Source organism: Dermacentor albipictus, chromosome 3, assembly GCF_038994185.2.
Source record: "Dermacentor albipictus isolate Rhodes 1998 colony chromosome 3, USDA_Dalb.pri_finalv2, whole genome shotgun sequence".
Lineage (NCBI taxonomy): Eukaryota > Metazoa > Arthropoda > Arachnida > Ixodida > Ixodidae > Dermacentor > Dermacentor albipictus.
In genome coordinates, this window is record NC_091823.1 from 110,621,741 (window position 1) to 110,641,142 (window position 19,402).

The 19,402-nt window shown below is 42.7% G+C and overlaps 1 protein-coding gene across 2 annotated transcripts in view; it reads right to left on the reverse strand.

Moving 5' to 3' along the window:
- Window positions 1-2,204: 2,204 nt before the first annotated feature.
- The window catches only part of Oseg4 (intraflagellar transport protein Oseg4), a 74,762-nt gene continuing 57,564 nt past the window's right edge, over window positions 2,205-19,402 (reverse strand). The window contains exons 30-33 of one of the 2 annotated variants that reach the window (XM_065440234.2): window positions 17,925-18,011; window positions 17,311-17,440; window positions 12,505-12,573; window positions 2,205-6,705 (exon numbers count right to left, since the gene is read on the reverse strand). In XM_065440234.2, the coding sequence (XP_065296306.2) occupies window positions 6,525-6,705; window positions 12,505-12,573; window positions 17,311-17,440; window positions 17,925-18,011 (467 nt within the window). In that variant the 3' untranslated portion in view covers window positions 2,205-6,524. The remainder of the gene's footprint in view (window positions 6,706-12,504; window positions 12,574-17,310; window positions 17,441-17,924; window positions 18,012-19,402) is intronic. The other variant, XM_065440236.2, reaches the window with a different exon arrangement.

Below are 19,402 nucleotides of genomic sequence, written 5' to 3' on the forward strand. Positions count from 1 at the left end.
GCTACGCGTGTTGCGGTGCCCTTGACTCATCTCACCTCGTGCTAACATCGTACAACCTCGTTGCTTGCTCAATTACCAGACCTTGGGAGAATTACTTCATGCATGCTACCGTACCTCACATTTCATGTCATATTACTTCCTCACTTAGCCAGGCCTTTGGGTGCGCAAGCTCAAATCACACCTCATACTTCATATTACATTACCTCATGCTTCCTTGCATTAGAGGGATTTAGCTTTTCTGCAACCTTTGTCCGTAAAGTTTCCAGACCGATTTATTTTCCTCTCTAGAAATGATTCCCCAAAACAAATGTTGGTGCATATGTGTAGCGCCATCTTTTCGGGCGAACCTGAGCTATTTATGTTCATTGCTGTGGCAGCCGCTAGATGGCGCTACATGTAGAAAATACGTTGTCACTAGTCGTCTGCGCATTCTACTGTGAGTGAATGTGGAGAGATGGACGTCCACCTCGAACAGCGTGTAAACGTAAAATTCTGTGTGAAGCTTGGCAAGGCAGCCACACAGACGTATGAGCTCCTTTGCGACGATTATGGCAACAAGACGCAAGCTTTCTAGTGGCGCAAGAGGTTCGTTTCAAGGAGAACGTCAGTAGATGACACAAGGCAGGGGCGCCCTGCAACCTCCCGGAATGAAAACAATGTGGCTCGGATCAGGGAGATCGTACAGCAAGACTACACCATTACAGTCTGCATGCTATGAGATGCTCTCAACATTAGTAAGACAACATGCCACCAAATTTTGCATGAGACCTTGGGGAAACGAAAGCTGAATGCCAGACTTGTGCTGCACTCCCTCACAGAGGACCAGAAGGACACGCGGGCATCAGTGAGCGCTGAATTGCTTTCCGAGACAGAGAAGGATGCTGCATTTGTCGATAGCATCATTGCTGAAGACAAAATATGGTGTTTTAAATATGATCCTCAAACAAAGAGGCAGAGCATCGAATGGCGGTCTAAAAGCTCTCCGGCGTCAAGAAAGGTGCGGCAACAGAAGACCATAACAAGGACGATGCTGATAGTTTTTTTCGATGCCAGAGGTGTCGTACACCACGAGTTCGTCCCACAAGGGCAGATGGTGAATCAGGAGTTTTATATCCTCATGCTCCAACATATGCGTGATGCACTGCGACGCCATCGCCCTGACTTATGGACATATGGACAATGTAGCCTTCTCCATGATAACGCAAGGCCGCACACTGCTCTCAGCATGACAAATTTCTCGCCAAGCACAGCATTACTGTACTTCCCCATCCGCCATACTTGCCTGACCATGCAATTTTTTCCTGTTTCCTCGTGTGAAGAGAGCCTTAAAAGGTCGCTGGATGGGGAGCGTGGAGGCCATTCAAGATGCCACGACAAAGGAGCTGACAGCCCTCCCGAAAGAAGCGTTTTCCAACTGTTTCCAAGACCTCAAGAAGCATTGGAAGCTGTGTATAGACTGCAACTATTTCGAAGGGGTGCTGCACAAATGATTTCAATGTTAAACACATTTTTTTAATGGACTCAGTCTCCAAACTTTATGGACAAAGGTTGTATAAACATATTATTCTTCGGAAAGCACCGTGTTACTGGACACGCGGACTGGAGCAACGATGCCTGGTAGTGACGTCTTGCGACGCTTTATCCAACCACAACGACAACAATGCAGTAGACTTTTCGTGTTACATGGGTGTTCCTGTTGAAAATTTTTTAAAAGGCTGCATGTTAGCAATTGTGTTGCTGCTGAGACTTTACGTCAGCAGCTAAGTACGGTATGGTTGGCTACTGCAATAATAAGTCCATGTCCTTTCTCGTTAAACTCTGTACCACCAGCTGTTGCCTACAACCATGCCTCTCACGTTTAAGCCTTACATTTTTTTTTAGTGCAGTTCTCATGTTCAAAAATACGGTACGAGCCAACCTGGACAGCAACTGAAAGTACATCTCTGATGAAATAGGAAGCGGATCACGTGCGATATTGCAAATTATTTTGCAGCTTTTTTAAACGTAAAATTTCAATGACATGCTTTATGCCAAGAAGAACAAAGCCCAGAGCCAGAGTGCAGCACAGAAGCATATATATGTACTTAGATTTATGCTTTCTTAATCACACATCGGAAAGTGTAAAAGCAAGCAGTGTTTTTTGGTAGCACAGTATGGTCAGTAAAAGCTAGCTGTATAAACAACAGATGTACCAAGACACTGTATACAGGGCAGATATTTAATCATTTTTAGTGCAATTCCAACATCTGACATGATGCTCACATGACGGCACTTGGGTAGACCAAAAGAAACACACACACTCACTTGAAGTTGGTAACCAGCAAGAACTAGGAGGCAAACTAGGCTGAAGCGTCAGACCAGCTTTCAGCATGCAAGCAAATAGTGTGCGTCGTCGGAGATCTATGCTGAAGGCCTGGAGAAAGCAAAAATCAGCCTCTACGATTCGGCAATGAAGGTGATGCCTAACTGTACAATGCAGCTGAAGACAAAAGCTCAACTCTAGCTAAATTCTGACATTTCACCATAGTACAGAACATAAAAAGGGTATCCCATAGAGTTTCTAACATAAGGTGCATTCTTTGGCTTGCACATTCAGGAAGGGCATGGGTAACATCATGCAATGGTGTAAAATTCTTTTTGGGGGTCTAGATGATTGCTTAAATGCCTATTAGCATCATAAAAGGGTGTCAGACCACAAAATAATGTAACTGATGCCTTTTTGGGGTGCAAGAGATCGATTGACACTTAGCAATGTCATAAAAGGGTATCCGTTACACCACAAGATCGTGCAACTACCTTTCTGGGCGGTGTAAGTCATCAGTTCACATTTCACAGCTCCATATAGTACACTCCTTCTCAAGCAGGAAGAAAGATGACAACATCCAAATGACAAAAATGTTTGCATATGGGAAAATGAAACAAATTTTAAAGCATGAATATTATTGCAAGGCAGGTACAAAATACTCAGAACACTGTACGCCCATTAGCCTGTCCCTTTGCATGGCAACAGCTACCAAATAGAGTGAGCAATCCTTAATATCTGCGGTTGGACAAGAAAGTTAATGTCTAGTACATGCTGCTGTCATAAACATGATTGCACAGTCATTTATAAAAGCAGAATGGCTGAACAAGTTGGAGCTAAAAATACTTGAAGCATGTTATCAACCTTTGCACTATTGCAACATAGATTGCACAGCACAAATTTTTGAGACCACAACAATTAGAGTTTTACAATGAATGATAAGTATTGATATCTCATTGCTTCTCAAGCGAGTACTCCACTCGAGACAAATTTTAGAAAGGCTGCAGCTACTGGAGAGAGTGAAGTACAAGTTATCAGTACATTTTAGTGCAATGTTCTGACAGGCAAATTCCTTGTGATGTTGATGGTCATTGGTATGTCTTTGTTAGTGTCAAGTGTGATCAGCTTCGGCTGTGCACACAAAGCAGCGATATTACATGAACCAGGGTGCCTTATAGCAAGGAAGAACCAATTAACTCTAAATAGTGTAGATGTTGCCAAGTAAGAGCATTTAAGCATTCTCACACAATAGTTTGTGCTTAAGACTAGGAAGTCTCGCAAAGAATTTATGTGCTACAATTCAACATGCCAGCCAGCACAACACCACTACAGCCGAACCCACTCATAGCGATCCCAGGTATAACGAATTATTGGTTATAACAAGCACATTTCACTGCACTTACGATCTTACAACCCCGCCTGCAGAAACTGCGACCAGATATAACAAACGTTTTCAAAAACGACATACTGTTACAATGACACTTCAAACCCATTCATGGTAAAATGAGGGCTCACAGAAAGTTTCGAAGTATGGAAGTACATCTGAACTGGGTACTTGGCAGTGCACACCTCTGCTTGAGACCAACTGTGACAAAGATACAACCAGTGAAATGAGCGAGCGCCTCGGGCACGATCGTCATTGCATTTACACCCAGCCGGCGTGAATTCGCCACGATGTATCACTGCCATGCAAAGCTGCCAAGAGTCAGAAGTTACTGCATCGTTATCAAGAGACCAAGGTTCGCAACGGCATTCTGCCTTTCGAACTGCACACTTTTTTAGCCAAAGCAACACAGAAAATGCAGCTTCGCAGCCCTCGGCACACATGTGGCCGATGCTGCAGCCATAATGGCAAGACCTTTGCAAAATGCCAGCATGCTGCAGTAGTTTGCGCTTCCAGTTGACTGAAACATTTTGTTATTGTACGAAAAGCTCACTCATGCCAAGCTGATAGTAAAATATATCACATGCTTTCGAAGAAATAATTGCAGCGACTGTGCTCATACTATTGAAATGCCAGGCGACCGGAACCAGCTGGGCACTGTTTTGAAAAAGCTATGACATCATATTTCTTCCTTTAGATGAAGTTTTTAATGAGAACTTCAGCTAGATGCTAGATGAAGCCAGGAACAAAAATGAAGGTAATGAAAACCCAATTTTCCGATAAAAGCAGTGTCGAATCATAACTGTTCAAGCCAGCTTCAGTGTCGTTAATTTTTGCACGTGTTGCAGGGCGAGTTCAGATATAACAAACTACTGATACAAGGACCACTTATCGGGGAACTATCAAGTTTGTTATAAGCGGGTTTGACTGTATATGTGAAACCCACAAATCAGAGGATACATGCAAAAAAGCAAATATATGTGCAGAACTGAATCACAGTACTTAATTGCAGCTTGATTCTGAGCAAATGGCACTGGCTGTTGCTCCAGACTTACTTCAGACTATGGCAAAAAGAAAAAAGACAACTCTTCTCAGAAGATTGTACAGTTGCAGAAGAAAATGTAAAAAGGTAAGTGCTCAGAAAAACATGGAGCAAACATGGTTTCGCTCCTATGACATTCTATACAGCTCTAGTAAGGAGAAGAAAAAGAAAGCAATAAGAAAAACATGAGTGCTCACCAAGGCACTGGGCTCAACAAAGCTCGTACAACTTTGGAAGAAAGGCAGCACACTGCTACAAGTAACTACAGTTCACTCTTAAAGGCACTAATACTATATTACAGACCACAAGTTATCATATCTGATATTTGATATCAAATATGCGAGGCACTAAAGTGTGGCTAAATGCCATGAAAATACCTATTGCAACAGTGTGAAAAATGACCCAAAACCAACAACAAAAGAACTCTGCACATGTTACAGGCACAAAAACAAAACAAAGCAGGTTTCAGCAAAACCACAGTGTTCAAACACACGCACAAATAGGCAAGCACAGAGCTTAACACTCACGTGAACAAACCAGATACATAGCGCTATTAATCTGTTTATAACTGGAGATCACATACAACTACCCTTTAAAGTTTCTTTGAAACTGACAATTTGCACAGGGCACTATATGAATATGAAAGTAAGCAAACCCTTTCCTCTGTGCCTCATACCCTAAAGGTGGGAGTTTGCATTTACAACTGGATTCTCTTTAAATACAATAACATTCTTCATTCTGAAATATGGCCATCAAAAGACAGTAGCATGCTTGTTATGATAAGGTATGCTACACTTAAATCTTTGCTTCACATTTAAAGGGGCCTCTCAATAGCTTTCAAGAAAGGTGCCGAATGGGTCTGGTATTAAAGGATGTGACATCACAAATCATCTCTAACCAAAAAGTTTACGAATGCATCCTGCATGGGTATAGTTATGGACAGTCAGATGCTGCCTCTGTCACGCCTTCAGTATTTCTATTTATTTCACTGTTTACTAATAGCCACAACTCTGCTACCATGGCAATGGAGGAGGATGCTCATGTTGCTTTGCCAATTATCAAGCTGGCATTCGGTATCAACTTGTCCTCTGAGTTTGGTCCGTTGTCTCGTTGTCTTACATTGGCAGCGTCATTGTTCTCTGCTACCACATGGCACAACCGTATTATCACGACATTTCTCCATCATTGATCCTTTCAGCAAGCACTCTCTAATTGTGAAGTTTAAAGAAATCTGGTCTACATCTGTTGTGTTGGTCACAGCACTGCAGCAAACAGTGAAAAGTAGCAGGGATTTTAAGAACTTGAAGGAGTATGTAAGCAGTATTTCGGGCAAAATTCTAGGTCCAGGTGTAATACCGTATACTTGGAATAATATATGGCTCAGGTGTTTATGAAAGGACTGTATATAAAGCGACTAGGCCTGTTTATTTTAGCATGCTCAAAAAGTGTTGTAGGGCCCCTTTAATGTGGTATGTGGCATTTTAAGGCAGAGCCTTCAAGCTACAAACACGACCAATTCCAGTGAAGGAAGCAACTTACAAACCTGGTTAGCCAGCAAAAGTTACACCCAACTACAAAAGTTTGCAGAGTGTGGAATTTGTGGGAAAAGTTACATTTCCAAGTTACTTCCCCACTCAGCCTGAAATCTGCATCAGTAGTGTGGTGGTCGTCCGAGGAATGCATGCACTGCAAGTTTAGATATTCAAGGCGGGATTCACTGGCTGCTAAAGAGCTCTGTTCTTTCTCAGATAACATGCTCTCAAAACATTTTGTGAGTGGCGGCTAGGTCAATTCTACTAAGCGACACTCGTCTTGGGTGCATGGCACAGGGGACAGCTGTGCCGGTGCAAGACGTCCTGCTTGTAAGCACTATGTCGGCACAGGGGACAGGTCCACTGCTGGCTCGGGTCCTTCAGCACTCGGCTGGTGGCAACGCAGACGGGGAGCTTGCTCCCACAGCTCGAACAGGTGCTTGTCCTTTAAGCAAAGGAAAGAGCAGGTGATCTACAAAACCAGGCAGGCAGGAAAAATTCGACAGATCTGGCAAACTAGCCAACAGGTTTTGGCAAACTAAGAAGTTGTTTGTTTGGTTTTGAGGCAAGCACGCCAGAACTTGAAAGGTGTGGCACCGAGTTTTACGTTGCGCCAGGTTTCACAACTTCTCAATGACGTGAAAGATCAACATGCGCCATTCTACGTCTTGCATTCTTCGTCCTTGTGTCCTTGCCTTACATTTCAAGATTACAGCAGGACTGTGACCTCTGCAATGGCGCAGGATTTGAAACAGGATTTTGTCACTCAGGGGTTCTTCTGAGATGTACAAAAATGCATGTGTAGGTAGGCGCCTTTGCACTTGAAGGCACCGATTGGAAGACGGCTATAATGGCTGTGATTTGAACACACGAGCTCAACCTGAACAGCAGAATGTCGCACCCACTGAGTCGTTAAGGTAAGTATGCACCAGTGTAATCCTGATGTGAAGCTGCAGGGAGCACATTAGCCCTGGCCACAAACAGTGTACAGGATGAGAGATGTTTACCGACACAGACAGGATGGGCTATTCAGACCTCCACATCTTTCTTTCGTCCAGACACAGCAGCTCTACTCCACAAATATGGCAAGGAGCTATCATTATGCCACCACAGAGCTCTCTAGAGAGGCCTCGTGCATACTCCCACCTCACAACTTTGCCGTACTGTGCCACTCACGCTAAAGCGATGCCTTTTACCAGTTTTGCTGGTACAACAAAGCTTAAAGTTAAAGCTTGGACTGCAGCGCCACCATCTGGAGCTGGCTATCCATGAAACTTCCAGCTAGCTTGGCCCATGTGCTAGGGACCATGCTAAAGAGGAAACTCAAGAGCTCCTCTCTAAATACTACATGAGAATGGTGAAATTGTTTTTCTGCCATACAGTGCATGAAATTTGGTAAGGTTTGTTGTATATAAAAGAAAAACTAACCAACCGTAGCAAGCAGATTTTGCTTACATTTTTGAGAAATATTGTTGGCTATTGCAACATTAAAAAAAATAAACTGAGGCATCATGTTTACAACTTTGTAACTAAGCAAATAGGAAATTATACCAAAATTTTCTAAACTTCCAATAGTAAAGCATCTAAAGTGGACAAAATTGATCTACCATAAATTGCCCTGAACTATATCACTGATTTGCGAATATGACTTTTGCAAAACCCTCGTAAATACCACAGCATTTTCAGAAAAATTTAATCTTGTAAATTGCATTTGCCCAATTAAGGTGCTCTACAAGAAGCAATTCACGGAACTGTAATATACGCTTTTGGTGCAGTGTAACACATTTGTAAACTTTGTGCTTCACTTCTTTTAAGTTTCCAAATTTTAAGCAAGTATCTGTAGATATTGAGGTATTAAAGCAAAATTTTGCTTCCAGCAGTCAGTAGAATTCGGTGTGCAATTTCAAATGCAACAAATTTAATTAAAGTGGTTGGGTAGTTATGTAAAGCATTTATGCATCTTGCATGGTTCTGAACAAAAAAAATCGGAGCTGGCCTCCAGCTAAAGTTTACTCCTAAAGGAAACTAAGGTGTACCATTAGCAGCAATGTAGTCGCCATTCTTATTCTTTGTCGCAAGTTCAAAAGCGTTACATTTTGGGCGAGTTGGTTGTACATGGTTCTTAAGATACTTTTGTACACGCAAAAGTCTCATAAGAACCCTTTGTCGTAAGGCCTGCTTCCAGTCAGTTTGAGACTAACCAAGAAGCAACTTTATACCGTATTGCTTAGTGAGAGACAAACTTATTTTTATTATTTATTTATCATTCTCATTGTACCTCGCAAGAAGAACCTTCCCCACCCCTCACTGCAAGTTAAACAGGGCACAGGCAACCACCCTTCGCCTGTTACAGACGAATACATACCCCTCCCTCACACGCTATCACACTATGTACCCCGACATCTACCCGAGCCAGACGTGCAAGGTCTGTAAAACTGAATCGGCAACACTCCCCCACATGCTATGGGAGTGCAAACACCAATACCAAGACCTTAATCCCGTGACCCTCTTGTCGAGATGGCACGCCGCCCTGCGCAGCTCCCACCTCGACGACCAACTCTGGGCGACCCAGCAGGCCTACGAAGCGGCGAAGAGGCAAGACCTCGACGTCCCATCGTGGGAGGCCTAGGCCCAGCCGACAAAACTGCTGGTGCTTATTAAAGTTCACTCTCTCTCTCTCTCATTTCTCCAGGCTCAGAAATCCACACAAAACCAACGTTTCACGACAGCTTCAAAACTGCGTCACATGGGAGTTTTTCAATGGTTATCAAGATATAAACGGCCTATGAGGATCTCAAACTCTGGTGACAAACTTGAACGAGTTGTGCTACTGCTGAAAGGCAAATCTCACGGTCATTGAAGTTTTTTCGCAGTGTGGTACCAAGTGCTCATGGTGACATCATCACCAGTCACAGTCTTCTGCCATTGAAAGCAACAAACCATGAAATATTAGGCAAGTAGGGATGTGAGAATACTTAAAAGTTTTGTATACGAATTGAATGGCAGTACAGCTAAGGTTGTTGAGTAGAGGAGCCAGTTCCTGAGCAAACACGCGGGGCTGATAACTCCGGATCAATAACTTTCAGTCGTGTAATGAAAGCACCTCGCTTCTAGGCAGACTGAGTACAAATTTGTTTCAATTTTTCGCAAAGCAAGTGATATGTATTTTTGCTAGTCTCACCATGTTTGCACCACTTTAAAATAATGTGTGGTTCCGTGGTACCACAGTACCCCCTTTAACAAACACACACAGCACTCTACATGAATCTGGAGAAATGCTGTCATTGTCGTGGCACACCTAAAAATTGAAAACAATTGTTCATCATTTAGGAGCTTCTCAATTAATCGGACGTCCAGTAGCGAGTGACATTGCATGCATGCATCAAATAATGTAAATAAGCCTCTGTTTGTTTAACAAAGTGCTCCTTGCAAGCTTAATATTCTGCCTTGTTTAGAAATCAGAAATATTTAATATTTGATCCGATATTCGGAAGTCGTTTTTCACAAATATTTGTATTTAATTCAATTTGCAAATTTCACTATTCGAACACCCCTAAAGGTAAGTAAATAGTGAATTTTTCTTGCCGAAGAATGCCTTTTTTTTCATCCACAGAAAGAGTGCAACATTAGTAATAATGTTATTGCATATGCACATTTTGCATGCAAAAGGGTCCTGTTTGTTTAACTGCCCTGGTAAGAGCAAGGCTTAGACTAATCTTTCTCTCTGTGCCATGAAGCCCCTCTCCCTCACGCTGTGTTGTTCACATAGCAAGGTGCAAAACCTTAGTGTTCTTTACTGAAGGCAAAAAGAATGCATCACAGTTCCTGCCCCATGACACACTGTGCCATGGTGCACAAGAAAGTTTGGAAGTAGCAATGAGGCGAAAGAAGACATGAGAGAATGACAATCATTTGATTATGATGTAATGAATTATGATTATGATGTAATGAATTTTATATGTACAAGGGCCACATACGGCCAGAGAGAGCCAGGGCCATGGTAATGAGCTGTCAATTGGACATAAACTGCAGATGAAATGTGGCCGTAAGATAGCCTTAAGAATTTCAGCTGTAAACTGCTTAAAATATACATTTATTACAAAGAAGACTATGGATAGAGTGAGGTACATTGTGACCATAAAACGTCCTGCAAGTTGATGGCAAGAAAAGCTAGAAGGTGCTACATCTGTAATTCCTGGAGGCACATGCTACTCTCCCAGCAACAGCTTCCAACAGGAGGTGGTGCTACTGATCATCTGGGTAGATAACTTGCGACGTGCCAACATTGTTTAAGAATTGGATGCTGAAAACCGTTTCGGATACATGATGCGTAGCTACTGAACATCGTTCTCAAACATGCTGTAGACAAGGGTTTCCACCCTCATAGCTTGAAGGTCTTTTTGATGGAGCTCTACACCATGCTGACTTTCTGACTACTCATACGGCAATCATAAAGGCTGTCTGCGTAGAAGCCCCCACTAAGCCAGTGAACCTGATAGACCCTATGTAGATCCAAGCACATGCAAAATGTCAACACAACACTCTAAGCTGAAGCTGTAGTACAGTTTGCGTCCGTTAAAGGGGCCCTAAACCACTTTTTATTGAAGTGGAGAAAGGCATTTGAAGTGAAAATAGACTTTGCCACAAAAACTACTTCAATGCGTTCAGAAGAAGCAGAGCTATTGGCAATCAAACACAGCCTCCGCTGTGCTCCCCTTCCTTCTTTAATGCCTTGCACTGCAAAGGCTATGGCACAGTGGGGTGTACCCACAATGCTCCACCTTCTAAATGTCACCGCAGTGCGCAGTTCAAATTTAATTTTGTTAACAATGTTAACATAGATGGCATGACTTTCGCCTTTGATGCCTACGACGCACTAAACATAAGCCAAACGCGGCTGTCTGCAGTGAGCAGCAGTGCTCTTAGTCAGTGGATTCATAGCAGCACCCTGCGGCAGCGGCGGTATCTTCGCCATGTAGCCAACTGCAGCTTGATTTCAGCTATCGGCCAATAGCAGTCGTCTAAGGGAATAACAAAATAGAGCGTTCAATGACGAAATAAAGTGTCCAGAATAGAGTGAGGACAGGGCCGCCTGTTGAATAGAGAGCGTTTGGGGAAAGGTGACTTCGCGATCCGCTTGCGAACTCCACGCACTGCGTACAACAGCAAAACTTGGATGAGATGTTCACAGTAGCATACGCTACCCAAGGACTTATTATTTCACCAAGTCCAAGGGGTGGTTCGGGCCCTTTAATTCGACCTTGACGGAACGGACGAAACTGAGTGAATTATTCGGCGGGTGGAATTAAATGAGATGCATAAACAAACACCCGCTTTCAATGTGTCTGAAGAGGAAAACTAACGTAGAAACAATATTAAAACTCCTTAACAAAGTGAAAATCTAATGCGTACCCAATTTGTTAGCAAGAAAAATTGGCGAGGGTCTAATATGTGTTGCACATTCGCGGCGGGTCTCACAAATTCAGCTTCGGCGCACTGTTATTGAAGTCAGCTTCGCCGCAGTAGATTCATCTTATGCGGCAAAGCATACAAACGCCGCGAAGGCGGTTTTGGTTTTGTCTCCGATTGCACCGCGCAAGCAATTTTCAGCCCAAATATTGTGGGACAAAAAAACGTCTGCTTTCGATTCGGGTGACTACTGTATTCAGACGTTGTGAACTATGGTTATTGCTTTAAAATCATCCTAGGGCAGGCAAAAAATAGGCATTTTTGACGGGAGATGATGTGAGTGCAATACATTCACTGTCCCCCAAGCTCGACCGAAACAGATGCTGCCACTAAAGGGGTTGCTGTTATGGTCACCAGAGGAGCCAGGCACATGTGTGCTGACAGGTGAACTTTGAATTATTTGATGAAGGCCAATTTTAGGATCAAAATAACTAAAGCTTTGGCCCATAGAAATACATAGGCACTGGCTGGGACCTTCGGTAGGGATTGAATTAACCGAAAAATCGAACTAACTTGAGTCAAATTAATGGAAGTCTACTGTGTAGCAATTATGAATCTTGGCACTGGCCAATGCAGTGGTAAAATTGATCTATCAGTGCACTTTTCTGCTTTGTGAAGAAGGTATGGGCACTGAAACATCAATTTCATTGTCGCGTTGGTCACTGACAAAACGAATAATTTCTACACTAGAACATTACCTGGCCAGATGGCTCTCCGCTAAACCCTTTGCTACATAAGCTCAAGTTCAGGTCATAAAACAAGAACCACCTCATACCATTCTGAAACAGTTGATTCACAGTTTGGGCATTCATTCTTCACATTCCTTGAGTCATTTCTAGAGTGCCTGAAAGAGAAACAGAAATTTAAACCTTCAACAACACAATGCTGTATAAATTTTGCTGTGTTAGCGCAGGTTATTACAAAGATGCTTTTCCTGCACTGAAAGCATATGATAGCACAAAGTACAATTAAACCTCGATGTAGTAAGACCGATGGAAGCTGAAAATGATTTCATTAAATCAACAACTTCGTCAAGTCAACAGCTTTTAAAACAATGAAGCAAGATGGGCAAATGGGCTAGTTGGTTGACATTCATCTTGAAAACTTTTTAAAGCCTAACAAAAAGACAGTACACAGAGGATCGACAGGACGTTCATTAGTTCTGACAGTAGACTTCGATTAGTTCAACTTAAGCTAATTTGATCCCGAAAAAAGGTCCCAGCCAGTCCCAATACATTTCTATGAGCCAAGATTTTTGTTATATTGGTCCTAAAATTGGCCTTCACTGGAAAATTGGAACTTGGCTGGTAAGCATGCAAACACCATACCCTAATGGTGACCCCACTAGCAACTCCTTCAGTGACAGCGTCTGTCTTGGCAGAGTTTAGGGGGACGGCGAATGCATTGAACACACGTCATTCCCTACCAAAAATGCCTATTTTCAGCCTTTCCTAGGAAAATTTTCAAGCAAAAACGGTAGCTCACAATGAATGTTACAGTATTTACACGATCCCATGGCGTACTTTTTTTTTTTTTTTTGACGAAGATCTGTATGGAAATTGCCTGTGGGGTGCAATCGGACATGAGACCAGACAAAACCACCATTCATGGTGTTTACTACAACCCAGTATCAGAGCCAGCTTAGCCAGTGTCACTGCCATTGCCATCACAAGATAGCAACAGAAGTACTGAAAAAAAAAATCATGGGGTTTTACAAGCCAAAACCACTTTCTGATTATGAGGCACGCCATAGTGGAGGACTCCGGAAATTTCGACCACCTGGGGTTCTTTAACGTGCACCTAAATCTAAGTACACGGGTGTTTTTGCATTTCGCCCCCATTTCACACGGGATTCGATCCCGCGACCTCGTGTACTGTATTCAGATGATTCTAACGTGCCCACAAATGAATCGCACACCAAATTTGAGCTAATTTAAAGCAAGAAAATAAAATTGCACCTGCATGTAACATGCACCCGATTTATTTAAGAAAGCTATAGCATGCCACCCCCCCCCCCCCCCAATTCGCGATCAGATAAGATAAGATGTTCAGGGTGCACATTTACAGAAGACGAACTTTTTTTAAAGATTAGCTTTCGTAGTGAAAGCGGTGCATCGTCGTCGCCATTTGCACTACACTGGCCTCAGATACCAAGCATGCAGGGGCGGCATTCTCAAGAAATCACTTATAGACAGGGGCGTAGCCAGGGGGGGGGCTTATGGGGCTTCAGCCCCCCCCGAAATTTTTTCGTGCTGTCCATGCACCGCCGACCAAAGTGACCTCCGGCACCGGAAATCACTCTGGATTTTGTCTAGAATGTCTTTTTGACGCTCGAAAAGACATTTAACCGCGAAGATTGCAAACTCGGGCTGGATTTCGTGGCAACGCCCATACACCGGGAGTCGCATAACGCCAAGCAGTCCCATCCGAGCACAAAGTTTCAAGGGCGCTTTGATGGTGAGCGGGCTCGCCGCGGCATCTCACTGATGCCACGGAATCCATGGAGCGCATGGATATCAATTGCGAAACTTTATGGGTATAAATCCCATAAGCTCTTGATGGGAAAGGTGCATTGACATTTCCAAAGTTGTGCTTTAGATTTTCAATTGCGAAACTTTGTGGGTTTAATGTTGTTATAAACATTTGACGCCAAATGTCTATTGACTTTTCTAAAGTCTTACATCGGAACATACAACGAGACAAGCCAAATCAACACACTAGCAGACGAGTTGACAAACCGGCAGCGAGGTCCATTGAGACGAAGCGTTGGGGTGGTTCATTTGTGCCGTCATGTCACATAAAAAAATATAAACATTTTTTTTACCCTACGCCAGAACATCCATGTCAAGACACTCAAGCCAGCCAAAGTAAATACGTTCTTATTTATTTTTTCTACTTTGACTTTTATTCGCGAGGACACATTGAGCCTCTTCAATTTTTTTTTGTGCTCGCTACCCTACCCGCGGGCTGCCAGAACCAGCCAGAGCGCATACGTTTTTCTCGTATGGCCCCGACCACCGTGCGGTGCACTTCGGTGCGCGTTCGGTTTGCTCTGGCCGAGTCGATTTTCACCGGAAAGAGTTTTGGACGTTTTCTGGCTAGCAGACTAGAAAAAAAAACAATGGTCGCTCGCCGCCATCACTGTGGCGACTCGAAGGATTGCACCGCATTCCTTGAGCGGAACCTTTCCGGAAAGTCTTCTTTCGCCGCTGTAGGATACTGAGCAGTATGCGTATGGTTCTCAGTGGACCAAGCGTCTCATGTTTTCTTCGGTATTCCTTCCGTAGCCCCATTAGGTGCCCGAAGTAGGCATTAGATTCTGGCCAAGATACTTTCCTATGCGTTCCTTTTTCCTTTCGGTGCCTCCGCCTCACAGAAAAAAAAAAATACATTGTTGCGGCGCAGAGAATTGTCGCATGGTGAAAGTTCGATTTTTATACTTCTTTTGCGGAAAGTAATTGGCGACGGGACGCTTCAGTTTTTAATAAATAATTGACCTCCTAAATGAAAAATTCGAAGCCAGTAGTCACTAGAATTAAACTTTGTCTTTTAAATGCCACAAACCTCCTCAAATTAGCTGAAGTGGTTGCAGGGAAAAACGTGCAGCTACACACACACACACACATATATATATATATATATATATATATATATATATATATATATATATATTGGGCCCGTGGCGTAGCCCCCCCCGAACAAAATTTCTGGCTACGCCACTGCTTATAGAGACACTACTTAACACTTTCAGGAGACTTTGGGTGACTGCACCAGACTTGTCAAAGTATGCGGTCGACAGCGTTTGTGGCACTGTGCACAGATAGCAAGCTTGGCATAGTGCCAGAAATGCTTGCAGCCGCATACACTAATGCATCCAGTGCCAAGTCACACATAATCTCGCGAAAGTGATGGCACTCTTTGAAAGCGATTGACCGAGAATACCGCTCCAGATCTTAGTTGAGCACAACAAGAATCCACGGCAACCTTCGTGAAAACATGCTCTGTCGCCATTTTGTGGTGGCGATGACACTGTGTCTGACGACAGACTGTTCCCAATGGTGGGAATGCTGCTTCGGTTTCATACCCAACTGTAACGCACAGGCAATTAACGGATATGTTTTCTCAGAATGAAGGTGAGTGTTAGATTTGTGCAAGTACGGTAGTTCTCAGGTAGCATGACAACAGTGACATGCCACTTTCAGTATTTGATCAGGCAAGCTTTTCCAAAAGATAAGTTATTTTTGCATGCTAAGTTGGCAGCAACAAGTCACATGACGTGTTTTTGGCATACTGGAGAATCGCATGTGCTGTAGAATGAAATAGTGAAGTGGTTAGTCCGAGCAGGGGCCACCATCTCATCTGACATTGTTGCGAAGTCATTTGATAAATGCAGAACATAAAATGCCCAATTGGCCTTACGGGAGACATTCTGTGTTTCAATGATGAATTGCACTGCAAAATGGTTATTTTTGCGCTGTTTGCTGCAGTGTAACGATGAAGTGCTGTCTGAGAATAATGAAGATAAACACTGAGCATAAATAAGTTTCTGCTCCGTAAGACAACATTCACTGATTTCACCTTCTTCTTATCACTAGAATCAAAGGCATCCTACATTTGTCTTGCTAAAAAAATCAGGTGCACCTCAAATTTCTACTTTATTTGGTGGCTTTAGTGCAACTTCCGTGTTATGGAAAATTTCACAAATCCCACCAGTACGCAATGGGGCACTTTGATGTGCCTTTTCATCCAATGGTCATCACCCAGGTCGCCCCAGTCACACCAGTGTGATTTACCGAATTCGTCATCAGTTTTCTACTTTGAACCCATAGAAAGCAGCTGCGCATTCAATTCAGGGGTGTGTTAAAATTGGGCAAACACTGCCAAATGAATCAGCGGTGTGCCTTAACAAATTTTCTGCCTCTTCTTTATTTCAACCTGCTGGATAATTCAATCGATTTCATCAGTCTCATCAGAGTCAAATTAACAGAAGTCAACTGTATAGATTCAAGTGTGAAAAAAGACACGTTCCGAGCTAGCTTGCTTGAACAAAAAGGAATTGCAGACTAAGGCTGCGCTGAAAAGACAACAGCCTTTTTATCTTGGCTGTGACAAAGCGGCTGGCACCGCGTGAAAGAGTTGGCACTGAGCTTTCAAAGCTGAGGCCTCGCGACAGGCATTTTTATAAAGGGAAAATGGTTCGTCTGAAACCGACATGGCAACACGTTTACTTACACATTTACTTACACATTTACTTACACGTTTACACTCCTCCTTGAACACAACAGATTTCCTGTGACCAATTTCTTTACCTATATTTTCCTGCAAGAACTTCATTAAATTGGGTGAAGCTCTGGAGTACACTATGTTTCGTCGAGCTTTTCAACAAATTTGGCTCCGTAATATGTGTCGGAGAATCGGAAACACTGCGTCGAATCGAAATAGACAGGGACATCCCTTGCTTGAACACTGTTGCTCACTGTGTTAAATAGAAAATTTCGTAAAATGGAGTTTCCTTACATCGAGGTTACACTGCAGAGGATGTGTTTCAGGGCCACAAGGTGCAGCCTGAAGTTATACTTACTTGGTGAATATGTCCACTGCCAGCTGCTGGAAGGCCTGCCTTTCGTCGGCAGTCAATGTTGTCAGGGACTCCAACTTTGCAAAGGCCTTGGAGCAGGTTCCAAAAGAACGATTTGCGCAGCTTGTGAGCGCTGCAATACAGGCACTAGAGATTAATTCCCATGCTGGCAGAAACTTCATCAGCTCCTTCATCTTTTACAAGACCAGTTCATCACAATGCCCTTGCTGTTTGATGCTTCTTGGAAACTGCATCTCACTACGGTAATCAATTCCACACTGCTCACCTAACCTAACGAAAAAAAACCGCGCCTTCTTCAACCTTTTGTATGCAATGACTGGATCATGTTGCAGGTAATAGTTCATTCTTTAACCAAAAGCTGCAAATTCTCTTTTTATCAGTCTCATCTCAGGACTAATAATGCCTGCCATTTCTGTTCACTTACAAATTACATAGTCATTCTGTAAAGGCTTGGTTCTGATGACATATTGCTTCTATAAAAAATTTCATTTACATTTGATCATAGCACTGACTTCTTACACTGGCACTATCTGATTTGGATTCGAGGTGAAATCTTGCTGATAAGCTACATCAGACATGGAAAAAATTTTGCTTGCCTAAGAGTGCATATATTTCAGAACCATCCAGGATGTCTTCATACTCCCTCAAATTGAGAGCCGTTCTCATTGCAGCATCAACAAAACCTGCAAGAATAAAAAATAGGTTTGGGGGGGGGGGGGGGGTCACAAGGGCTTGTAAAAGAACCATAATTACAAGCTACATAAGGACTTCAAGCAAAAGGACAGAACACATTAATCCCGTGACAAGCTTCACGGAGAGGGTCACACAAATTTCACAAAATATGGAACTATATTTTGTAACTATTCTTTTCATTCCAGTCAATTCTGTTTTCTATCATTCGTTGCATCAATCCCTATGACAATGATTGCAAGCAAGCAAATGAAGGGTGAAAAGAATAAAACAAGTGTATTGATTGTTTTAACAATTACCTGCAGTAAGATTTCAGGTGAAAACATTCATGCAAAGTTAATTTGCTCCCATCGCATCGGTAATTTAAGAAAAAGGGCTTGTTCACATACACATTAATACAGCTTGAATAGACCTGCAAAACATTTAATTAAAACATTCACTCTTTAGCTGCAGCTAATAAATTCAAATAATATAAGGCTACATTATCCATAACATATCGATGATTTCCCCTTATTTATGGCTCACTCAATAAGAAAATGTGACCAAAGCAGAGAAATAGGATATTTATTTCAAAGAAACAACAAAAATGAAAAACTGAGAAGATGTATGTCTTACCACTAAAGAAAAAAGACGTGGCCATTGGCAAGAAAAATAAAATGGGAAAAACTCATGAAGAGTCACTCACAAAGTGTTAATTAAAGTTACAGCTCACCCATATTAGTACTAGCCAGCCAAGATGCTAATGGTGCTCACTTGCATAAAATCACACTCGGCCACTCTCTGACTACAGGAGTCACTCGACTGGAGACAGACTCCTTCAAACTCATGGGCCAAGTCATAAACTACGTACAAAAAACTGCATTTGCAAAGCTGGCTGTGCATAAAGAAGCGGTTTATTGCACAGCACTGAAATTCTTGTGTACTAATAACTACCAACTAGCCCAAGCAAGAGTTTTTTCTTGTGTACATAGTCAGTCAAATCACGACTGGCTAGTGCTAGCCACCCTTGAAAGTTCGTTAGCTACAATAAAGTAGGGGGCATCCGAATATCAGGATCTCCGAATACGAGTCAAATAGGAACACCTAGCGTTGCATATCGAATGTAATATTGAATTACGATATTCACATGCATTAAGGTGGGTTACTTTGACATGTTGGAACATCCCAATTACATTGCCAATGGTAAAAAAAATTACACCAGTAAGCCATTATGGTAAAACATAATGTAATTGACTCATGCAAATTTAGGTAATTGAGTAATTCCCACTAGCTGTCTGTTCCGGCCAATCTGTGCATTATTATATAGCCTCAAGTGGCCATAAACTAAGAGATACTTGATCCCTGTGCTATCCGTCCCTCACTGCTTTCAAGTAATAAGCTAAGC